At 46.2% G+C, this 19,839-nt stretch overlaps 1 protein-coding gene across 4 annotated transcripts in view; it reads right to left on the bottom strand.

Annotated features, from left to right (window-relative positions):
- ARRDC1 (arrestin domain containing 1) overlaps positions 1–19,839 on the bottom strand; it is a 71,935-nt gene that overhangs the window by 7,613 nt on the left and 44,483 nt on the right. For all 4 annotated transcript variants that reach the window (XR_007245952.1, XM_048513335.1, XM_048513336.1 and 1 more), the window contains exons 3-4: positions 1,844–1,894; positions 510–664 (exon numbers count right to left, since the gene is read on the bottom strand). Coding sequence is in view for 3 of the 4 variants with exons in the window: in XM_048513335.1 (XP_048369292.1) it covers positions 510–664; positions 1,844–1,894 (206 nt within the window). In the remaining variant the exon portion in view is untranslated. The remainder of the gene's footprint in view (positions 1–509; positions 665–1,843; positions 1,895–19,839) is intronic.

The raw sequence follows: 19,839 nt of genomic DNA, 5'->3' as shown, positions 1-19,839 counted from the left end.
CTTTTGCATTTTGTATTGTGGTAACCTTGGGTTTATAACTTTTTGAGTTTGTCCTGCTTGTAGGTTATGCCGGCTATACATTTATATTAGGACCAAAATACACACTGCACTGAGCATCCATGACTGGATCTCCCAAATGTGTCTTTTAGCTTGAAACAGCAGGCGCAGGGAGTCGCAAAGCTGGAGAAAATGGATCAGTATCGCAAATGCCTTAGCAGACCAGGTGCTCGGGAGCAGCAGCAGCAGCAGCAGGCCACTGCTTTCCCATCCTGCAGGTGAGCTCCCAAAGGCACCTGGTGGGCCACTGCGAGTAGCAGAGTGCTGGACTAGATGGACTCTGGTCTGATCCAGCAGGCTAGTTCTTATGTCCTTAGGTTGGGGAAGGAGTGGACTCCTTTGCCCCTGTACTGTTCCCGTTAAAGGGAGACCAAGCATCACCAAAGCAAGTTGAAGACAAGCACATGCATTCCCCACTTCCCGCTCTGCCCCCCCCCCCCCCCCCGCTGTACCTCAATTTCAGGGATCTCATTCAGGTTCAGCGGGCAAAGGACATAGAAAACCTTGCTGCACTTGTGACTTTTGGAGAATCTCGGGGTTTCTATCACAGCTTTGATCTGGTGCGTGACTTTCCCAAAGGGCCCTTCGAAGGACGTCGGGGCTGAAGCTGGTTCCAAAGAAAGAAAAGGGGAGATGGGCAGAAAGCCAAGACACCAAAAAAATGCAGCCCTGTGTGCTAGAAGAGGACATGTTCTGAATCAAAGTTTCACTTCTCTGTATCGACAGAAAATTCAGTCATGGGTTCTGCGCTATTTATATATTTGACTTTTATCCTCTCTTTTCTTCAAATAACTCGGGGAGTGGGGGGCACGCATGGTTCTCTCTCTTGCACCAGCCCTGTGAGGTAGGTTAAAAAGAAAGAAGAAGAAGAGTTGGATTTATATTCCCCTTTTCTCTCCTGTAAGGAGACTCAAAGGGACTGACAATCTCCTTCCCCTCCCCACAACAAACGCCCTGTGAGGTAGGTGGGGCTGAGAGAGCTCAGAAGAACTGTGACTAGCCCAAGGTCACCCAGCTGGCGTGTGTTGGAGTGCACAGGCTAATCTGAATTCCCCAGATAAGCCTCCACAGCTGAAACGGCAGAGTGGGGAATCAAACCCGGTTCCTCCAGATCAGAATGCACCTGCTCTTAACCACTACCCCACTGGTGCTTAAGAAGTAACAGCCTGAGGTCAACCGTTGAGCCTCATGGACTGAATGCGGATTTGAACCCAGGTCTCCCCAGCTTCAGTGCAGCCCTTTAACTAGAACACCATTCTGGCCCTCAGTCTTCATATCCCCTTGCTCCAAGGAACCCCAGTTAGAACTCCAGAGCATCATCCCACTGTGAGGAAGGCCAGGCTTAGAGAATATAGTACCAGGGGTCTGCAACCTGCAGCTCTTCAGATGTTCATGGACTACAAATCCCATCAGCCCCTGCCAGCATGGCCAATTGGAAATGTAGTCCATGAACATCTGAAAAGCCGCAGGTTGTAGACCCCTGGAATATACAGTTAGGGCTGGTTTTAATTGATCTGTGTATTTCTTAATATTTCGTTGCAACTTTTCACAGGTTTTAAAAGCAAAGTTCCACCTGTTTGAGAGGCCTTTGAACCTGATGTCTGCATAACCCGTGATTGAAATACTTTTAAAAAATGTGTTTGCGTGGAAAGAACCTGCGTTTATCATCTCTGGATACCCAAAAGGGGAGGGAGAGGCATTAAATCAACAGGGAGTCTGACATCGAGGTACAATTACCAGCCCTGATCTCGGCCTCATTTGCCAAGCAGAAGAAACTCCTCCATACCTGGCAGCAGGAACTGGAAGGGAAAGGTATGCTCGCCGGCTGTCAGGAACCCTGTGAAAACAGAGACAGGGATGGAGATGAACCAGTAGCCTATGTAGGCAGATTGCCAAATTAGAACTAGCTCTTTGCCCATTTTCAGACAAGATCACGGTGGTGTCTACCCATCCACAGCGATATTCTTCATAGCAACTGTAAGTATCGGGAACCCGTTCTCCCTGGGATAGGAAACGAACACGTGTCCATATACAAACACACCACAAGCATACCATAAGCAGGGCCAAAGTGTTATAGCCGACGCCTTGAAATGCCAAGGTAGGATGTTCTGTACATTGGAAGAAAAGCTCATTCATTTGCAGTTCAGGGTATGCAGACTAACGGGGTTGGATTCATATGAAAGAAGGGCAGAAATACACACAGAGACTCTACTATAACATATCAACAATGCCAATTCCAGCCTCAGTATTTCAGCAGGCCCCCTCCAAGGCCAAACTGTGAAACAGATCAAGTGGTCAGGCCAAATGCTTTGAGCCCGCTGCCTCGTGCTTGCCTGCAGCCACAGCAACATTTGGTGCATTCTAGAGTACATCATACAGGGTGACAAGCAAGGACTTTGTGAAATTAGCAGACCCAGAGTCTTCTGGACTGTGCCAGGACACCCTGGCACCCCACGTCATTGACTTAAGAAGGATTTCTTCAAGATGGATAGCTAGAAGCCCCACTGTGATCCAGGGACAAAGTTTCCCATCAGGGTGTAAGGAACAGGCAACTGGTTTCCCCAGAATGAATAGGAAGCACCTGTGGTTCAGAGGCACAGCACAAGTTTCGCAGAAGGCAGCCGCCTGTTCAGGGGTCTTCAAACTATGGCCCTCCAGATGTTCAGAGACTACAATTCCCATGAGCCCTACCACTTGGCCATGCTGGCAGGGGCTGATGGGAATTGTAGTCCATGAACATCTGGAGGGCCATAGTTTGAAGACCTCTGGTCCACATGATCACAAGAAGCAGGCAGCAGGTAGCAGGTATCAAGAAAGGTCTTTCTCTTCCTGAGATCTCAAAGAGTCCCTGCCCGTCAGAGCAGACCAAAGTAGACTGGGTGGGCTAACGGGAAGGCAACCTCAAGTTCATTCAGCAACTTTTGAAAATATGGAGGAATTGCAGTGCATAAATCAGCACCCTTGCCATAAAACAGTGAGGCCTGCACGTTGGAGATCCAGAAATCAAGTTTGCACAAAATGCAAAATGGACACTCGTATAAAAGAAAGAGCATCACGCAGAGCCCAAACTCTTGAGGATCCATGCTTAAGCAAACACTGGCACTCATTCATATAACCCTCCTTTACACAGCCAAACCCTAATCTAAAAAGGGAGTATCCCCTGTAGACATTAAGCTGAAAGGCAAAATCATCAGCAGTACGTCCCATTTGTTATCTTGTCCCAGTAGATGGTCAGTTCCCTTTATTCCAGTCCATTGCCTATAGATCTAATTCGGAAGCACCATATTTAAAGACAGCAGGAAAAACAGAGCCTTGATGGATTCCCAATCCTACAACAGAGATTGTATTAAGCTAGTCTGCCTAACACCCCATTTGGCCACTAGGTGGAAATCAACAGCAGCTTTTCAACTGCATGTGCCTTTCCCATGGCTGTTCAAGGAAGCAAGAGGCACAGCTTCCAAGAGCCCTCTTAGAAATTGTTTGCTCCCATAGAAGTGTACATGGAATTGCATGCTTGTGGGTGAGCAGACACATGATTGGGCTGCATGATGCTCTACACATAAGCGTAATTTAGAACTTGGTCAAGGAGGTTGTGCTTGACGCGTCAGTGGCAGCTTGCCGAAGTGCCTTTTTAATCGCATCTCTTAATTTGCTGTTGCGCTACACTGTTTTGCAGTGCAATTTTGTGGATGCTATATGGCTGTTCTTGTTTTATCTTCTGATCTTTTATTGTCAAACACTTCAAGCACCTTTAGGAGATTGTGGCCGATAAATGCCATAAATCAAGGGGTCCTTCTAAGTATTAATCTTGTTCAGCAGAAAATTAGTCAGATCCCAATACTATCATATATATATGATATGAAGGAAGAGAGGAAGAGAAGGAATTGATCTACCGGTAAAACAAAAGTCACCTCAGTTGTTGCCTCTGTTTCATTTATTACAAGTTATTTCTTGAAACGTTTAAGCCAAAGAACATATATAAATAATTTGTTTTTATTTTGTTAATGGTAACCTGGAATCCCACACTAGTAATTTCCTCGTGACGATGTAGCCCTTCGAAGCTGCTGTAAAACTCGGACATGCTACTGTAGAAGAACGTTTAAAAGGGTTGCTGGGAATTAAATTCCTGGTGGCAGTGGAATATCAAGAGAGGAAAAGGAAATGAATAAATAAAAACATTATTTGCGCTTACATATATATTTGTTTGTAAAGAAATAAGAGTGGGCTAATAAATACTGCACATCAACTAATGGGGTCCTTTTAAGTATTAACCAGGGAAGTATGGTTTTAAAACTTCTAAGAGTTTTGTGCCAGTGTGTGGGCGTTGTGGGGTGTGGCGGAGGTATGGCCGGGGTGCGGGGCGCACACGTGCCCTGGGTGCAGTTCCCCCTCATCCGGCCCTGGTGGTCAGTGCACTAGACTGGGATCTAAAAGAACCAAATTCAAATCTTCACTTTGCTGTGGAAGCTTTTCCGCGGGCAGATACGCCATTGCTTGCACCATAACTTGGCTTAGGAAGAATGTAAGCCAGGATCTTGAACTAGGAATGTATTTTCTCTGTCACAGGAACCTCATCACAGAGAAAGAAATAAGCATGTCCGGACGGTATGAAGATGACGTCACAGCATACCATATGTAGAGAGGGGTGCATTCCAGCTGGTTGCTTGCCGCAGTCTTGACACGTAAGCCAATGTTTACTTTAGCCAAGAACGCAGTTTGCTAAAGAGGGATCCTTTCAGCACAAGCTATTGTTGTGAAGAAACCATGAACGTTTCCTGGGTCCTGTAGGGATCAAGGTACATTTCCAGATAGGAGGAGCTGGGACATTTGGCTCATTAAAAAGACCCGAAGACTTCCTGCTGCCTCAGTGTTAAAAGTTAGACACAGCAGGCACACTTCTAAACAGGCTTCTTGCTTATGCCGGTCTTTCTCTATCAGACCCTAACAGTCTGAGGGTACGAAGAAAAAGAAGATGACAACAGGAGAAGAGGAGGAGGAGTAATTTGGAATATCAGCATCACAACCCAGAGGAAGGTAGTGATAAGCCACCCATGTTTGTCTCTTGCTTTGAAACCTGAGGAGCAGCAGTGGCATAGTGGTTAAGAGCAGGTGTACTCTAATCTGGAGGAACCGGGTTTGATTCCCTGTTCTGCCACTTATCTGGGGAATTCAGAATAGCCTGTGCACTCCCACACATGCCAGCTGGGTGACCTTGGGCTAGTCACAGTTCTTCTGAGCTCTCTCAGCCCCACCTACCTCACAGGGTGTTTGTTGTGAGGGGGGAAGGGCAAGGAGTTTGTAAGCCCTTTCCTTACAGAAGAGAAAGAGGAGATATAAATCCAACTACTGTTTTTCTTCTTTTCTCAATCGTAAGGAGCTTCAAAGCAAGCTTACAAACTTCTTTTCCTTCCTCTCCCCACAACAGACACCTTTTGAGGCAGGTGGGGCTGAGAGAGTTCAGAGAGAATTGTGACTAGCCCAAGGTCACCCAGCAGGCTTCATATGGAGGAAACAAGCCTAGTTCATCACTCATAGGGAGGAATGTGGAATCAAACCCAGTTCTCCTGATTAAAATTCACCTGTTCTTAACTGCTACACCATGCTCCATGCCTGCTGCCACCATCCACACGATCCTACCACTCTGTATATCATGACCTCTTCTGAGGCTTTTTGGGGTACCCCTGCTGTCCAGGGCTGGCTCAATTTGGGGGAGGTGCACTAGGCAAGAGTGCAACCAGTCCTGTTCCATAAATATTCCTTCTCATGCATCAGCATCCATTTCCAGAGAAATGAGTAGAACATGCCTTTCATGCTCCTCTAAGCCTTCCAGAGGAAGGTTAAAAGGAATATAAAAGATTGCAGGGTCCTCTGGAGCGGTCCTCCATTTCTTGTGGGAGCAGGTGAGCCAAGGGCGTGAACTGCAGCAAATGCCCTTCCAAGCTGCCATATAAGTTTAGGCAGACCTTTTATCTCATCTATCCCCAGAGGGCTCGAAATCAAACATACCGTATATACTCGTGTATAAGCTGACTTTTTCAGCACATTTTTTATGCTGAAAAAGCCCCCCTCGGCTTATATTCAGGTTGGCTTATACTCTATATACGGTATTTATATACAACTGTATGTGCCCTAGTCTGTGCTGATAACCTCACACCAGCTATAGCTGAAGCTCTGTTTGGACATACAGATGATGAGGAATCCAGTTTTGAAGGATTTTAACTCTTGTGTTTTAGCTTGGTTGCTGATTGAGCTAAGGTTTTTGTACATTTAAAGTTATTGTTGATACCATATTGTTTTTGTTGACCCTCTTTTCTGCTTACAGAGCTAGTTTAATGTTTTTCTTTGAAATAAATATTCAAAAACATTTAACCTACTGATATCAGCCTCAATTAATGTAATTTTATTGGTATCTATTTTTATTTTTGAAATTTACCAGCAGCTGCTGCATTTCCCACCTTCGACTTATACACGAGTCAATAAGTTTTCCCAGTTTTTTGTGGTAAAATTAGGTGCCTCAGCTTAAATTCGGGTCGGCTTATACTCGAGTTTATACGGTAAATATCACCAGATGGATTTGCTTTAAATCAAATTGATTTAAATCACTAGTCAGTAGGACTTGATGTAAATCATGGTTTTCTACATAAAGACTCATTCTCGCTGATATAATCTTGATATTTACAACCAGATGAGGGTTTAATTTTTAGAATACTAACTTTTTGGATTAGTTTTACAGTTATACCAAAAATTACTGATTTGGTTATACCAGGGGTAGGGAACCTGCGGCTCTCCAGATGTTCAGGAACTACAATTCCCATCAGCCCCTACCAGCATGGCCAATTGGCCATGCTGACAGAGGCTGATGGGAATTGTAGTTCCTGAACATCTGGAGAGCCGCAGGTTCCCTACCCCTGGGTTATACCATTAGAAATATGTAGGTAAGTATGGAATTATTACAAGGTGCACTATCTCCAGTTCCATTCAGGCCACTAAGCCTTGCATTCCTTTGGGGCAATGCTTGCATTGTGCATGCATACCTGCCTTACTCCTAGGCAGAGGAACTTCATTAACATATTCTCCAGCTGGGTCTCTTTTATGGCCTGCTATCAATGTAGATTTTCTGCTCCAGGGAGAAAATAATATGACAAACCTCTGGCTAAACACACAAAGATTCCAAAGACTTGTGCAGTTTTCTGCTCAAAAGGTTTCACTTTCATTTTTTTTACTGCTTGCCCCTCCCTCCTCACACTTAGCTCCTTATGCAGATCTATTACACACCAAAATGTCCAAGTATTTCCCCACCCAAAGCGGACCACCATAGGTAATACAGTGTGTTTTACTCAATTATTTGCCACTGTTAGATCAATGAGATATTGTGGTTCACATATTAGTTTAGTGTGAAAAGCTGACCAGTTATGCCCATGTTTGCTCTAGATCCCACTAAGATCCAGAAAAGAACCAGGGACACTGAACTGATCAGAGGAATGGAACATAGTAGAACAGGGAGAAGGAGGTGGGATCCAAGAATTGGGAGATTTTAAGGTAAGCGCAGAGTCTTCAGTCACCTGGATTGTGCGACTTGCACTGCCGGGACGCTCACTCCTACAAAGGTTGCCCAGCGTCTTCCCTAAAGGTGTGTAGGCGGAAAGCAAATCCTTCTTTTGTGTTGAACAACATTTGGTCAATCTGTTTTTGTTCAGTGCTGCTGTTTTTACATACAGGATTTTCTTCTTCTGGCTTTCAGTCGGTCAATTATGGATTTTAATGGAGGTAAGCATGAAACAAAAGCAATTTGCATATATTACCACAGTAATCCTTACCACAGCCTCCTAAGGCAAGCCAGTACTGTTCTCCCCACATTACAGAAAAGGGGGAAATGCAGATGAGAGTCAGGTTTGTCTAAGCCTGTCAAAGCGAGATGGCGACCCAGTAGTACTGAGGCGAGAGCTGAGAACGGAGCTTGCAGCTCCTTCTCTTCGCTGTTGGCTCTCGTTTTCATTTTTAAGGTTAATCGGTAGCTGCTTCGAGCAAATCTGTTTGGAAAAGCGGGACAGATATTTAATAAACAAGCCAGCCAGCCGTTCTTGGCAGGCATGATTTCTTGCCCATCTAAATTACAGAGCTGATTTTGCAGCATGAAACAAGCAATTCAGGAACACCGAAACCAGTCCGCGCAAAACCCCGAAAACTCTCAACTGTCCTTCTGCATTATGAGACGCTTTGTTTAAAGCTGCCCATGATTTTTGCCAACCGTTTCTCTTATCGGTTTGCTTTGGCTGGAGGGGCGCCTTATCCCACAAGGGGACCCGGGGGCTTCATGTTCAGGTTGGCTGGGCATGAAACTGGCGTGGCGTCGCTGCTTAAGAGCTTGTTTCCTGGAAGCTCCTGGTTCGGGTCTCACTCAGCCAAGCGAGCTGCCCCAGGCAGAAAACTCTCTCACTTGTAAGATGCGGATAATATGGGCTTAACAGAAAAGGTTTGTCGGAAGAATTCCTGCACTCTGGACACCAATAATGCTGCAAGGGAGGAAATGTACCACTGTAGCAGGAAAAAACTGTGGCTCAGTCTTCAAGAACCTGCTTTGAACATTGAAGGTTTCTAGTTCAAGCAGCAAGTGCCAAAATAGACCTTTCTGTGCCCAAGATCCTGGACAGCCACTGCCGCTCAAAGCAGGCATAAAGGATGTCTACAGGCCACGGATGGGACTTCCTAAACAGCTTCCTAAAAATAAGTGGCACACAAGAGCCGTTCTCTCCTCCTGCCATGCTCAAGATTCACCAGTGTTATACAACACACACTGCCTGCTCCTACCCTCCCAAATCTTTTATTTCCCTTTTGGGCTTGATCGTTCAAAAGAAGGGAGAATGTGGAAACCGAAAACCCCATGTCGGCTGCATTGGTAATATTCATCAAAAGGGTTCTGAATGGCAGGTAGGCTCTGGGAGCTCACTCAGCCTCTCCGAGGGCTTGCCTCTTTCCCAGAAGCCGGAACAAAGAAGCCTGTGTATCCATACACAAAAGCTTTTCCCGAAAATTTGCTTGCGGCTAAAAATACCTCAGAGATTGGGGAGAGTGGGGGAAGATCACGATGCCTGGAGAGGCGGCTGGATTGGATTCCACCTGTAACTGGTCTCCTGCCATGTCCTCTGCATCATATGCATTGGCGCAAGAAGCCCTCGAGCAAGAAGCCAGAAGGTTCGAAACACATACAGAAGAAAGAGGGAACTTATGACGTGCTAGGAGGATGCATGGCATACTGGGATTGAGCAAGAGGTCTCAAGTCAGAAGACCATAAAAGCAGTGGGAAGTATTTAACATACAGCACTCAATAATTTCAACTGACTGACAACAGAATTAATGATCAAGCGCAGACTTCCATAGTTAAGGGAACACAGTGGAGTAGGGGAGGAGGACAAGAGGTTTTAAAAGTATGGACAGAGGCAGAACTGTTAATATTAAAATGTTACCTGTGGAGGCAGTCTAATCTATTTCAAAGCCTTTGACTAATGGTGAAGCCGGCGGTTCCCAAACAGAACTGCGTGAAACATCTCCAAGTGCTCCGCAAAGAGATTGGAATAAATGTGACAAACTCTCAAACATTTTGAATTTGTGATGTTTTGAGAAAACGATATTTAAAGTTCCAATTTTTAATGCCTTTTGATGGCATTAAAAAATTAAGTTTAGATCAAAATTTAAGCTATTTAGAATTGGAAAAATAATTTGTGCAATATGTGCAATAAAATTTGTGCAATAAAATTTGTGCAATTTGTGCAATAAAAGAACAACTTGAAAAATACAGTTAGATAAGAACTGCCAAGAATGCACATCCAAGCCTTTGGCATAAATGCGATGATAGTGCTCCGTGACAAATATCTCTGATGAAAAGTGCTCCACCACTGGAAAAGTTTGGGAACATCTGGGTTAGGCTATATTATCAGCAGCAACTTGGTGAAGCTTGTTCTGGAATATATCATGCTGAGAATGCTCCTGTAAGCACTGCATGTTAAAATGCTCCTCTCCTAAAGGAAGAAGGGAATAATTCACTGCACATTCAAAATGGTTTGTCAGTAGAAGTGCTACTTTTCTACTAGCAGTGTTTTTGGGGGGAGGGGGGGGTTGGCAGGGGGAGGTACAGGAGCATACCTAGCAAAATGTTCCAGTGTGGTGTAGGATTCTAATCTGGAGAACTGGGTTCGATTTCCCACTCCTCCCACTGAGTGGCAGAGGTTTAACTGGTGAACCAGATGTTTCTGCACTCCTACATTCCTGCTGGGTGACCTTGAGCTAGTCACAGTTCCTCGAAACTCTCTCAGTCCCACCTACCTCACAAGGTGTCTGTTGTGAGGGAGAGAGAGGGAAGCTTAAAGGAGCTTGTAAGCCCTCTTGAGTCTCCTTACAAGAGAGAAAGGTGGGGTATAAATCCAAACTCTCCTTCTAAATATATTAGCTGCTGCCTTACACCGAATCAGATTGCTGATCCTTCAAAGTCAGTATGAAACTACAGCTGTTAAAGGTACAGCTGTATATTGTGCTCTATCTATCTATGTTGTTCACCGCCCTGAGCCCTTAGGGGGAGGGCGGTCTATAAACTAACTAACTAACTAACTAACTAACTAACTAACTAACTAACTAAATAAATAAATAAATAAATAAATAAATAAATAAATAAATAAATTCCAAGAATCACTGCCCTTTGTAAACACCCTATCCAGCTGCCAATGGTATAACTGAGGACTCTTTTCTTTTTGTACGTTTTATTTATTATTTATTTACAGCCCATCAAGACAAGTGGGAACTATATCCATATACCAAGAAAAATACATAATAATATTTTAAAATGATTGATATTATTTACATGCATCATCAACACTTCAAAATGAATCTCCTAACTGCCAGTGTGTGAGGGGGGCACATCCAGTTTTGCATGGTATCACAGGGTCTGACCAAATGAGTCCACAACTGAATCCCTCGGGCATTTTTTAATGAATCAATAGTGGCCCCCACTTTTACCACATACAAATGCAATATATTTCAAGGCCACTATGTGGGAGAGCAGGACTTTAAGGCTTCTCCACTTGCCAGAGTCTGCACGCTATTTGCCGCACTAGGCAGGAGCACAGAGATTGCTAATATAACATGTCACTTAGATGCTCACTCCCCAAGCTGCTGTTTGCCCTACTGGGGAAATCTAAAAGCCCAGGAAGGATTGAATCCTCTATGACACAGCCCTGATTGCCATTAGCAAACCCAGCGACTCTTTAACAGAGCCAAGACATTCACAACACCCAGTAATTGTCTTCCAGTTGAGTTTGTATATGTGTATGTAAATACATGTGCATTAGCGACAAGGTGTGATTCACTTAGCACAGTTCAGAAATTAGGCTTCGGAAAAAGGAAAGTGCATTTAAAACCTGATCAGTGAAGCCCAGCAATATTCAGCACTCTCTTTTAAATCACCAGCTTCCTTTAGATTCACTAGTAGTTTTCCAGATAGCCTGATGGATCTACAATTACAGCAGGGCTTGGATGGGAATTGTAGTCCATGAACATCTGGAGAGCCGCAGGTTGCAGACCCCTGCCCTAAAGCTAGGACAGGGATAACAATTTATCAGGGCACATACAAAAAAAATAAGGATCACCTTTGGCAAAGAGGAGCTACTGGCATAGATATGCAAACACTTTTCTCCCCACCTCCACTGCAAGAAGAGCTTTACTACTACAGTCTGCAGCAAAGAATTTTTCAATCAGCAACAAGTGGCATTTCTCCCATCATGAAATTTCAACGACCCCTTTTTGGAGATTCAGTCCGACAAGGCTTCAAAGTGACAAATTTCAGCTTTGAAAAGTGGCTATTAACATTCCTAGCTAAACTCCAGTTGCAAGGCACAAATTGGAAACAGCCAAGCACCCGTCTGCAATCTCCGTGGGAGTGTAGCCGGTCAGTACGCTACACCGTCCTGGAAAAAGGGTCACAAGAGAAGAGTCTAGGGAAGGGATCCTGCCACTCCTGCAGGCTTTGAAATTGCAGCCGTGACCTTTGGTGGGAGGTAGTCTCAATTTCCAGGTAAGACCAGAAAATCCAAAACACAGCCCCAGTGCCCCAATGTTAATATTCTCTGGTCCTTCAAGAGGCTTCCACATCCGCAGCCTACTTCATTCTTTCCTGCAGCATCCTGAACCTTCCCAAATTTTCAACATAGGTTAGAACTCAAGGCTATATGGGAGAGGTTTATACGAAGCTGCCTTAGTCGGACCTTTGATCCATGTAGCCTGTTATTATCTGCTAAAACTGGCAGAAGCTCTTCAAGAGAATCAAGGAGATCAACGTTAACACGTAGAATTCTGAAAAGCACTTTCCCAGCATCCTGATCCTTACAACAGCCCTTTAAGGCAAGCCAGTTTTTCACCATCAAGTTGCAGTTGACTTATAACAAACCTGTAGGGCAGGGGTGGCCAACCCATGGTGTTCCAGATGTTCATGGACTACAATTCCCATCAGCCCCTGCCAGCATGGCCAATTGAGTTTCTACTGTAGGGTTTCTAAGGCGAGAGATGAACAGAGGTGGTTTGCCCATAAGTGTCTCTGAGGAGCAACCCTGGACTTCCTTGGTGGTCTCCCATCCATGTACTAAACCAGGGCTGTCCCTCCTTCGCTTCCAAGATCAGGTGAGCCTGGGCCATTCAGGTCAGGGTAAGATAGGTCAGCAACATCTACATATTGCAGAAAGGACAGAGGTTGAGAGAGAAGAGTTTCTTCACAGAGCATAAAGACAGTGTGGTTTAGGGGTTGGACTTGGATCTGGAAGACCTAGGTTAAAATTCCCACAGTACCATGATGCTTTCTTGGGTGGCCTTGGGCTGATCACAAAACTCTCAGCCTAACCCACCTCACAGGGCTGTTGTGACGATGAAATGGAAGCAGCAAGAATGATGAATCGGGGCAGATCAAAAATGCACTGAATAGCGTATCCCTAGAGCAGAAGTGAGATTTGAACTGGGGGCCAGATCACAGCTCATTCTCATAGTTCACTACTCCATGTCAGTTCCCTGCACCCCGGGCAGCCCTTTCCCCCCAAACAGCTGCTGTTACCACTAGGGACTGTCCCAGCTCTGTGAAAAACAAGTGCTTGACCACTGAATTTATGGCTCCTGCTTCAAGAGGGAAAAAGGGATGAACTGCCTGGCAATGCTGCAAACTTTATTCACTAGAAGAATGTCAGTGATACCAGAGGATACATCTGCAGAACGTTCCCTTCTCTCACACTGCAGCCAAGGACCCCTTCCCACACACAGTGAATCAATTCAATGTGCTTTTAAAACACAGGGACTTCCCCGGGATCTTATTTCAAGTGCAAATCTACAAGGCATTTGACATATTAGACCATGATCTTTTGACTGCCACCATGCTGACCATGGTTTACAGGGGACAGCTAGACAGCCTTACAGTGGCTGATTTCCTTTCTTCAGGGTCGGGGACAGAGGGCAGCATTAGGGCAAAGGATGTCATCACGTCACCTTTGGCTAGTCACAGTTCTTTGAAACTCTCTCAGCCCCACCTACCTCACAAGGTGTTTGTTGCGGGGAGAAGGGAAAGGACTTTGTAAACCCTTTAGAGCCTTCTTACAGGAGAGAAAGGTGGGGTATAAATCCAAACTTCCTCTTAATAATAATTCTGGGCATCATCACAGATTTTATTGTTTCAATTGCTGTGAACCACTCTGAGCCTAGAGAACAGGGGAGGACAGTCTAGAAATTCAATCAACATAAACAAAATAATTCTGGTTAGCAATACAGATTTTCTTCCCTTGCCCTTCACTTGGTTCAGCCCTTTTATTTCTTCATCTACTTCACTTCACCATCCCAGGAGCCAGTTAGTCTCTATGTCTGGGAACAGAAAGAATTTAGAAGAAGCGTTCTGTGCAATCCAAAAGCTTGCTTCCAGCCCGAGAGAGAACCCGAGACAGAACCTCTTCTTTGGCCTCATCACTCAAATTCAAATTTAAATGCTTTCTGGCTCTACTAAGGAGACTCCCAGTACTTCAAGCTTCCTTCTTCTCCTCCGAGGGCCAAGTTCCTTGCCAGCTGTGGCACAAAGGCCAGGTTTCCACAGACTTCAATGCAGACATGTCATCCCCTTCCTCGCCCCATTCAGGTGGCTGCAACCTGAGCGGACAGCCTGTCCCATGATTCCCTTCACTGGATTGTCTGAGAACAAAGCAGGGGCGAAGGGTGGATTCTTTGATCCGGTCAGGTTTCAGAGGCAGAAAAGGAAGAGAGAGCCTCCTGCTTTGTACAACAACACAGAAATACAGGCTGAAGCTGTGCGCCCCGGTCAAGAGGGCAGTGCAGAACCAAAGCCAGGGAGCCTTCCATGCAAGCTACACAAGGGCGGCAGGACTCAACCGTGATTGGCTCCATGCTGGCTGGACAAGGGCAGCATTCCACAGAGTGAAGGTCACAGCGCTTGGGAAACAAAGCAGACTGTTGTAAAGAGCTCTGGGAGGAGAGAAAAGGTTTCCTGAAGCAAAAGAATCATAGAATCATGGAGTTGGAAGGGACCCCAAGGGCGATCAAGTCCAACCCCACAATCAGAGGGAAGCCACCAGACCAAAAGGCTCCTACTCCCCCACCTGAGGCCAGGGTGTCCTCACACCAAGGTGGGCTATTAGATCGAGACACTGAGATGGCCAATTCAAACACCCACCTGAAAAAGGACACTTATATAAACCTGACTATCACCCTCCGTTTGAAATAGTGAAAGTGATGTCAGGCAAAAACCAATTCCCATGAAAGAACCTACTCAAAAGGAAATGCTCTTTTGGCTGTCGTTGCAGAAACACAGCCTGACCAGCAAGCCAGCCTGCCTCCGTTCTAATAATCCACTGATTAAACTAATTGATTAAATACAGCTAATTGATTACACATAGCCTCCTTTTTAAAGTAATGCAGACAAAAATACCCACATTTATATGCTTGTTGAACACATAACCCATTTGTGGATCTCACAGTCATCCGGTGTGGCCATGAGTGGCCTGGGTAGCTTTGAAAGAGGATTTGATGGAGGATGAGAGGCCTAAAAATGGCTGTCACAGCTACGATGGCTAAGTGAAGCCTGCATGTTCAGAGGCAGTCTACCCAGGAATACCAGAAGCTGGCAGGAGACAGTATCAGAGGGAGGGTCTGGGTCCCCACATTCAGCTTGCAGGCCTTCTGGAGAATGGAAAACCAGGGGCTGAACTAGGAGGTCAAATCATTCACTGATCAGTGGAGCACAGCACCATTTGAGAGCAAAGAGACTTTGGCAATTTCTACTATTAGGAGGGGAGCCTCTCGAAGCAATCCTTGATTGGCTAACAGCAGGAGTCTCAAGAGTGCTTCCATTTTTCTCTGAGAAACCTTGGAGGGTGCAGAAGCCAACTTAGAGCACTATAGTCAGTCTCTCCCGGCCCCCACCGCAGCCAATAAATCAGCTTTACTTGAGGTGCCAAGGAAAGTGGAATTTTACATACAGCTCAAAGCCAGAAGCCAAGAAAATCTACTCCAAACCTCCCCTCAAGTCCTCTGGAGACCTTTTGCCTCTTCAGCCAGCCCAGTTAACCCATTTATATGCTGATCACCTCTTCCCAAGGGAGTAGTCTCCATGGCACACTTTCATTAATATTTTACTCCTACCGTTTAAGAGATAATAAGCGTTCGTGGCCTGCAATCATACACACCTCCTTATGGTTCAGGTATCTGAAAGTCTTCAAATCTGGTGTCGTGTATGACTGGAAAATTGGTATTATGGATACAGTAAGCGGACAGGGAACATCACACACTTGCAGTCTTTATCGGCACTCTTAACCCGTTCTCCTTCCCCCACTAAAATTCCCCAGACAAAGCAAACATTATGCTCATCATGGAGATGCCAAAGCCTAGAACAATGGGCGTTTCCCCACTTGACACGAACCCCCCCCCCCCCATGCCGCTCGCTGCTCTCAGCATCGCCATTTCTGGCACTGGCTTCCCTACGATGCACTTCAAAATGGAATCATCAAAAGGTGCCATTTGGAAGAGCACTAGAATCCACATCGCTTGAGGGGGCACGAATAGCTGCAGCGCCAAGCGGGTTGTGGTGTTGTCACCGCCCCTGTAGTGGGGAGTGCCGGGGGACCCCGCGCTACTTGCCTACAGTAGTGCGCAGCTACTGGTAAGTGGGAAAATGCCCAATGTTGCTCTGCACCCTGAGAAAGTGTCCCAGCTCAGATGGTTCAGATGGGGGATCAAAGTGTTTCCAGGAAGGAGAGGGAGGGTCACTGAAATCCTTCCTGTGAGCCACACCACGCCTGGGCCTGCTGGATGAAGCTGGGTGCTGCCCCACTCTTAACTGGCCCAGCTGGGGGGATTTGGGGATAGGCAGTCCTCCAAGATGGCAGTAGACTACTGACCATGTCCCCCTCAAAAAGTTAAACGGCCCATCTGTCCTGACAGTCAGGCTGTGCATAGGAGTGGCTGTAGATTTTCACAAGTGCTTCAATATACAGCATTTATGTCCTCTCCCCCTTAAGAGTTATCTTCTCCCAGCTGCCCCGTGCAACTGTGGAATTCTATCACACTTATAAGCTCCATCAGAGCCAGTGGAACTACAAGGCAAACAAGGGAATCAGAGGCCTACTTGGTCCATGGAGATCCTACCCTAGCATGATGTCACAAGGGCCTTGGGGGACCCTCAGGTTGTTTCCCTGCTCCTACACATGAATCCTTCTGGGGACCTTGGGCTAGCTAGTCGCAGTCCTCTCAAAATTCTCAGCCCCACCTACCTCACACGGAGTCTGTCATGGGGAGGGGAAGGAGTTTGTAAGCCTCTTTGAGACACCTTATAGTTGAGAAAAGCAGGGTAGAAATCCAAACTCTTCTTTGGCTTTTTCAGTTTCAGGCGTTGGCAGTGATGTAGGTATATATATTTTCATGGGGTGGGTTTGTGGGGTGGGCTCAGGGGATGGGATGAAGCCATGCCCCCACCTGCCCCTGGTGGTCTGGCCATGCCTCCCCAAGCCCCACCCCTGGCAGGGGATGGCAATCTTTTCTGCCCCTGCCCCTCCTCCGGCTGGACTCCCAGCCAGAGGGGGGTGAAAGGCAGAAGAGACTGCTGTCTACGGCCAGGGGGTGGGGTCCAGCCAGCAGGGGGGGCAGCAGGGGAGGTGGAGCCCCATCTCCAGGCAGGGGCTGGCAGGGGCGGAACCCTACCTCACCCACAGGCGGGGAGAAGCTTTGGACATGTAATGGGGGGTTGAACCCGGGAACCCTCCCTTACCTATGTCCTTGGGCGCTGGAACTTCTTTTTGATGTCTTCCAAGACTTGGGACATGCATCCTTGAAGGACCTTCTCCACTGGTCCATGCCCATTTAACTACTGCTCCCAGGGATTCCATAAAGCCTACTCATTCTCTGGAAGATACAGTTTGCAACAGCCCCTGGACTTCAGCATCAATGGCCCACTATTATGGAACAGCCTTTTGGAAGAGGTAGAGCTGGTACCTACCCTTTAGAGTCATCCAAAGTGTGTGTAAAATATAGGTATGTAAGAAAACTTCTGGGGTAGCCTCAAGGCTCCAGGTGTAGGCTCTATCTTATTTGTAAAATGATATGTTTTAATTGTCTTAAGCGAAGATTACTTTTGGATAGCATTTGTTGTCCTTACCTGCCTCAGGTTCTAGCAATGTCTGCGTACGTAAACACATCCAAGCAAACATATACACATTTTGTTGGCAAGGCCAGGGATTGAGCTTAGACCCTTGCCTCCTTGTGGCCAAGCATCATCTAAGGTCCGTGGTGGCAAACCTTTGGCACTCCAGATGTTATGGACTACAATTCCCATCAGCCCCTGCCAGCATGGCCAATTGGCCATGGCGGAAGGGGCTGATGGGAATTGTAGTCCATAACATCTGGAGTGCCAAAGGTTCGCCACCACTGTCTTAGGTGGTTTGGGGAACCAAGCACCCATCTGGTGAAACTGGCTATCATTCTTCTCTCAACAGGAAGCAAAGAACGGACAGTATTACGATGCCCACCGTTTCATGCGAGAGCCGAGAGTATGCAGATTCAGAGGAGATCAACTGCCAGGGTTGCATTCCAAAGAACGCTGGAAACTGGAGCTCTGAGAAGGTGCAACAAACTCTCAGGACTTCTGGGAAAGCAGCATCAACACTGACAGAGCCAAACACTCTCCCAACAGCACGAGCAAATTCCATTTCCTCCAACCTCTGTGAAAAGCATCAAACCAAACACGGGAAATATGTACACCGGCCTGACGTAGCTCATCTCCTCGGAGCCCCAACTCCCATTCTTCCACTGACATCATCCCCGATTACAGGTCAGGTGAAATGACTCAGGCCCCACACCTTCTCAGTAACTGTACCTTCTCTGCCAAGTACCTAACAGACTTGCTGAATCATATCAAGCGATTAATTTAGCCCCACCGGCTGGCTAGGAAGTGCCCTGAAGGATGAAGGAACCTTTGTGCAATCAAACCATTTATCATACTTGAAAGGATTACTCTTGAAATTTTTGGAGGATAATTAGCAAAACAGTCACATCATGAGGGATGGTGAGTAGATGGGGGGAACGGGACCGTGCTGTGTGTAGATAGCTGAAGGTCTTCAGCCGTGTGACACGTATGCACAATGGATCCGTCCCCATGGAAGATGAATCACTGAAAGTCAGGGGACAGGTGGCAAAAATCCCCCAAAAAGAGTTTTCTCCACCCCTTCGCTATCACCAGTGAATGGCTTTCATTGATCAACATGGGATAATGGAACAAAGGTGTACTTAGAGCAAAGTTAGGATAGGGGACAAACCCTGCCCTCCTGTAGACTGAGACCCCAATTTTTAAAACCAGAAGTAGGATTTGGCCTTCCCTAAACAAACTTGTCAACTAAAGCCCATTAACTTCCTCCCACAGAACTTAAGAATCAGCTCCTGTTCCAGCAAACCTTGACAAGCCTACCCACGCTTTGCCCAGGTTTTTCTCTTTGGCCCACCTTCCCCCTTATTTTAATGCAAACAAAAACAAACAGAGGCCCCAAGCACATTCAAGACGACCACATACAGGGGAAGATCTGAACCACAGTGGAAGTCAGATGCCCCTGTGAAGCGACGAAGTATTTTGTGCTCCGAATTTCCCCCAAGCTGCAAGAAATTTGCATAGATGCAGCTGCTCACAGCTTCTCTACTTGTGAAAACAGAGAAGGACCACACTGGTTTATGTATGTGTAAACACACAGATGTTCTTGCTGCAACAGACTAAACAGGAGCCTTGTGACATCTGAAAGGCAGAGCCGGTGTTTATTCTACACTAAGCTTTCCAGGACGAATCTCATTCATCTTTAAAGTGCCGCATATCCTCATGATTTCTGCTGTCATATACTCAAAAGGCTACCCCCTACCCAAGAAACACAGCTAAGGAAGATAAGCAATTAAAAGGGTAGGGGCAGAAGTTTCTGATGTGACCCACATAGGGCTTTGTTTTTTCTAAGAGTTGTCATAATCTCTTTTTGAAGGTTTAAGAAATCCACAAGTAACACCGGAAGTGTCAGACAGGTGGCTGGCTGCCCAGAGAAGACCTGCTCAAGATTCCACCACACCCACACAGGGAGACGTGGTATCACCATGTATTGCTTGAGATCGGTATTGGCAACTTGGTGCTACTCAGCAGTCAGAAAGGCACAGGGGGCAGCAGAAAGAGGCAATTTAACTTTTAACTTTATTTTAGATTTTTATCCCGCCAAGCCAGGCTCAGGGCGGCGA

This window comes from Sphaerodactylus townsendi, linkage group LG12 (genome assembly GCF_021028975.2).
Source record: "Sphaerodactylus townsendi isolate TG3544 linkage group LG12, MPM_Stown_v2.3, whole genome shotgun sequence".
Taxonomy (NCBI): Eukaryota; Metazoa; Chordata; class Lepidosauria; order Squamata; family Sphaerodactylidae; genus Sphaerodactylus; species Sphaerodactylus townsendi.
The sequence above is the reverse complement of the archived record's forward strand: the minus strand, read 5'-3'. Positions and strand labels throughout refer to the sequence as shown.